Below are 4848 nucleotides of genomic sequence, written 5' to 3'. Positions count from 1 at the left end.
TGGCATTAAAAAGGGAAAGGAGAAGAAGAGATGATTGTACCCCAGAATAAGAATAGGGTTGACCGTACTCTCAACTAAGTCAACTTTCAGGTCTCAACGTTCACCCGCTGAAGCATCTTCATTTCCCTGTACCTCACACCCCGTCATGAGTAAGAGGACAGGTTGTGCACTGTGTCCTCGCATTATTGATTTCCCCTTCGAACAAGGAGGCTTTCTGTGAAAGAGTTGGGGGTTAGAGGCAGAGGATGGGATGGTGTCACTGCTCTAGCATTCATTAGCAATTAGCGAGGGCTCCATTTAAATTGTGCGGTCCATGGGCTAGCTACTTCGCCTATGCCAAACATCATAGCGCATGGAGTCACTGGAACAATACCAGTTCATGGGAGTTGAGAAACTGGCCCGTGGCTTTAAATTGTCGTGCTTGTTCAAAGTGTTTAATAGAGAGCTGCAACTGGGGGTTTCATTCCAGTTTTCAGTGCATCTGGTTGTACGTTGCCATCAGCTTAAAAAAGGACCAAATTCACGGGAACTACTACATGCATTTTTATGAGCCTTGGGGCTTGATGCTTTGCGAGAGAGAACATCAAGACCACCCCGGCGGACAGCCAACGTCAAGACAACCCCAGCCTGCAGCCTTCGGGCAAACAAGACTCCCAGTGACTGGAAGCAAAGAGGCAGACTCAAATGATGAGGCTATTGAACAAAACTGGTATAGGCGAGATAGCCATCATGTTCCTACAATGAAACCAAACCATTCGAAGTCCATAATTAAAACCTTTTTACCTCTCTCATAGACATACACACACAATGTTATTCCACCATTTTCTTTTTAAACTAAGGGGAAAAAAACCAACCAGGTCGACAATTCCAAAGGGGGAAAAAAAAAAATCACTGGCAAATGTTTGCTTGCCCTTAATGAAACGTTTAATCATTGAATCAAGTCCTGTCCCTCTAGAAGCCAACCGGGATCACCTCATTGGCTTCAGCAGGGCTGGGATTTAAGCTCTTTTGTATAATGGGTACAGCTGTGTCAGGGAGAAGAGAAGAAAACATCAATGTACCTTTTTGTTCAGCAGATACGGCATGACGGTATTAAACAGAAGTAATTCCACATCATAAATACAACACCTCAAACAATCCAAAGTTCAATTAGGTTTCGGGTTTTTTTAAAAAAAAAAAAGTCTCAGTCCTTGCAATAGTTTTTTTTGTTTTTTTGCAGAGGGATTGTATCACCTCTCTAGAAAGGTACAGTCAAAAGCTCTCAGACAACAAAAGCGTATTGCCATAGTCTCCATCCAGACAAGTTGCATATACTTCGTGAAGGGCCAGAGAAATGCCAAAAATACTGCGAAGGGGATTTGCAGTGGTTGTTGCCGCCACATGTACTTGGAGAGGATTTGTGGCTTATCCTGGCAGTGAAAGAAGGGGCCTTGTTTCATGTTGCAGGTACACTCTGTTTTAAAAGAGGTTATCATCGAATATTTTGGGGGGGGGACCCTTCTGAATGCTAAAGAGATGACGGCCAGGTTTTTCTCCTTGCCTGTGTTAAATCATGAGCAATATGTACACTAAGACGATGTCAGAGCTTTTCTTCAGTGTCTGATCAAGTACCTAAATATTGGACGTCCACTTGACTCGGTCGTGTTCGCTAACAACCCGCTCTCCGTCCACTTCCAGGACTGCGAGAACTGAAGGAACCGAAGTCCCCCCTTTCTTCCGGGAGATGCGGAGCAAGAAATTGTAAGAGTCCAGATCCAATCGCTTTCCCCTCTCGGTTCAACGAGTGACTGGGAAGTTCATCATCGCTGCGCGTTGCCTTCTACGGGCAGGATGGAGTGATGGAGGCTCCTCGTGTGCTTGGTTTCTAATGCTTCGTGCTCTTCTGTGAAGCTGTCCGGGCTTCCTGCGCCATCCAAAGAGCTTCCACAGCTAGAGTTTGGAGACAACATGTCCTGCAGGAGGTCTTCTTGGACTATCCCAGTGTCTTTGTTCACTTTGCCCCTTTGGTTTCCTTCTTCCTCCTGGTCGTTGAGCAGTTTGGCCAGGAAGTTGATGTATTTCATAGCCAGACGTAAGATTTCATTCTTGCTCAGCTTCTTGTCCGGCGGGTGCGTCGGGATGAGCTTGCGAAGTTCTGCAAAGGCACCGTTGACGTTCTGCTGTCTCCACCTCTCCCGGCTATTGGTAAAAATGCGGCGAACCACTTTTGTATGGGGACCTACAATTACAAAGGAGCAGGTTTAGGAGCAGCACTAAGCAAGCTAATTATTTTGCTCAAAGGGCCATCTTTCCCAGCTTGCCTGACTTATTTTAAGCACCTAGTGATACATTTCTATAAAAGTAGTTTCATTTGAAAAGATACGGAGACACCTACAACCTCCATTCAAGCCAATGGGAGCTAACAAGCAGGCCGGTTTTTTATTACATAAGGATTTAGATACCTAACTTAAACCATGTATGCAAGCATAGCTCTTGTAATAATTAGCAGCCTGTATGCTGCTAGGATAACCCAGAAATAAAGGGCTAATAGAAAATCTCGTGTCTCTTGTATTTTATACATCACTAACTTCTCTTAATGATGGCAAGAGAAAGCAGGAAGGAGCAAAAGACTCACTAGTTCAAGGGTCAGGAAGAGATAGCGAGACTTTCCCACCTAGGTCATTTACTTGATAAGAATTTACAGTGAGCAAGGATCATAAAAGTTGTTGACTCTCTATTCAGTGGCCGTGGTGAAATGAGTTGGTATGACTCACGCTAGTTCCTTGGGGATAAGTAGTGCCATTAAATACGTGTGCGCGCACACATGAACACACACTACTGCCTTGGAGAAAGTCTGAGCAGAGCCCAAGAATTCAGTGATCTCCCTACTGGGTCTAAAAGCTGCCCCTTCAGGGGGACATTGTAGACCATCAGTAGAGGAGCACTAAAGACCCTTACCACCAGGTTGACCAAAGCTACCAGGTCCTGCATATGCATAGGAGGCTGCAATATCCATGGCCATCAATGCAGCCCATTTGTAAAGCTGCACTAGAAACTATAGGTGTTGACTTAGCCTGGCAATCAATGAACTCCAACTGAAGTCACCAGAATAGTAAACGTGGCGAGCTTTGGAAATGAATGTGCTAACATAGGAGAGATATTGGTTGGCCAAATGCAAGGTAATGAAAGGCCAAATGGTTGCAGGTAGCACTGAGCATGATTTGTGATGTGATAGTATCCCCTGCGAATATGAGTGGAGGATGGTATGTGTGGAGAGGAAAATGTAAGCCAAGTGCACAATACCCGTATTTCTGAGAGTGAGCTCAGCAGCCCAGTCCCCTGGGCAAGGGAAGCATGTCATTCGGTAAAGCTGGGCATTCACTTGGACTACTGGAGAGTGCAATTTGTCTGTAAGGAGTAGTACTTTTATATTATTATTATCAGAGACTTTTCTTCTAACATCCACACTAGAGCACTTAAACATTGCTCCTAGAGAGACTCAAGCAACCTTGGCAACAAGGTTCTTTGGGTAAATAGGATATCTTTTATTAGACAAACTAAATAGTTGGAAAAAATGTTCTTTGCAAGCTTTTGGGTACAAACACCCTTCTTCAGGCACAGGGAGTGTCTGCTGCTGCTCCTGGGTGAGAGACAACAGATGCTCCCTGTGCCTGAAGAAGGGTGTGTGTATCCAAAAGCTTGCAAAGAACCATTTTTCCAACTATTTAGTTGGTCTAATAAAAATATCACATTTATCCAAAAAACCTGGTCTGCCTATGCCCTTAGACCAACATGGCTACAACCAACAACCCTCAAGCAACCTTGTGAATCTGGGGGAAGGGCAGTGATCACAGAAACTGCAGGGACAGATGAGACACGGTGTAACACCATGTCTGTATACAATTTTGGGGCACAGCACTGAAGGACAAGTGGCATGACCCTTTTGAGTACCCTTAGATGCTGAAAATTTTGTCTAATTATTCCATCCTGGTGAAAATAAGTCATGGACCTGTGCACACGTAACTCGTCAGCTGTTTTGACGGCCAAGTATTCCAGCTCCCAGCACCTGCACCTGCATCCAGTGACAGTTACCTGCCTGCAGCCCCGTGAGCATCCTGTTTGGGATGTCAGGCTATACCTGGAGCAACTGGGTCCTAACCCACATGATGATGGTTTTGCAATGGGAGCTGCCTATGGATGACTGCCCACCCCCAGTGTAGAGTAGAAAAGAAAAGAAACCCCAAACTCTAGCAAAGGAAATGCTGGCTGCATTTTTTCCCCCCTTCTTTTGAGGAAAATGCCGAGACCTGATATTTGGCATGAAAAATTTATGCTAGTGTCCCGGTGGCTAGACATGCTTCGAAGTAACAGAAGCGCTGCAGCAAGTTAAAGCTACTGACCTCCCCAGACCAAAGTGGCTGCATGGAAAGAAGCAGGGCGTTCTGTAATGTTTTCCAGGAGCAGCATAGCTCAAATGCACCATTGAGGCTTCCCATCCCTCCCCTCCATGGAAAAAAAAAAACCCCATTCAAAATAACAACAGCATACAGCAGCAGAAAATGGGACTAACTGAGATGAACCGAGGCCCACCCGAGCCTCCCTCCCCACCCTGCAATCGCAGGCCATTGATCGTGTGGGATACGCCCACCTGATCCTAACAGATGATCCCTGCTCAATGCTCCAGAGGAAAGCCAAGGAGTCTGCCAAGGCACCGTGGGGGGACAATGTCCTTCCCGCCCCCAAATCTGGAGCTCAGTTCAACCCTGTGCATGACAGCAAGCATCACCAAAATTAAGTTAAAACAGAAGGCTGCAACTTTCCTCTCCGTCTCCTTAGGGGAGCTAGAGGGTTGAGCCCTTATCTGAACAC

At 45.8% G+C, this 4848-nt stretch overlaps 1 protein-coding gene across 1 annotated transcript in view; it reads right to left on the bottom strand.

The window, feature by feature from the left end:
• Window positions 1–1172: 1172 nt before the first annotated feature.
• Window positions 1173–4848, bottom strand: part of TAL1 (TAL bHLH transcription factor 1, erythroid differentiation factor) — an 18622-nt gene continuing 14946 nt past the window's right edge. Inside the window, exon 2 of the mRNA XM_019501348.1 lies at window positions 1173–2218. Within this exon, the coding sequence (XP_019356893.1) occupies window positions 1800–2218 (419 nt within the window). The 3' untranslated portion in view covers window positions 1173–1799. The remainder of the gene's footprint in view (window positions 2219–4848) is intronic.

Source organism: Gavialis gangeticus, unplaced genomic scaffold (genome assembly GCF_001723915.1).
Source record: "Gavialis gangeticus isolate Ggan-Ray unplaced genomic scaffold, GavGan_comp1, whole genome shotgun sequence".
Classification (NCBI taxonomy): Eukaryota; Metazoa; Chordata; order Crocodylia; family Gavialidae; genus Gavialis; species Gavialis gangeticus.
This window is presented reverse-complemented; position numbering and strand designations above follow the sequence as displayed.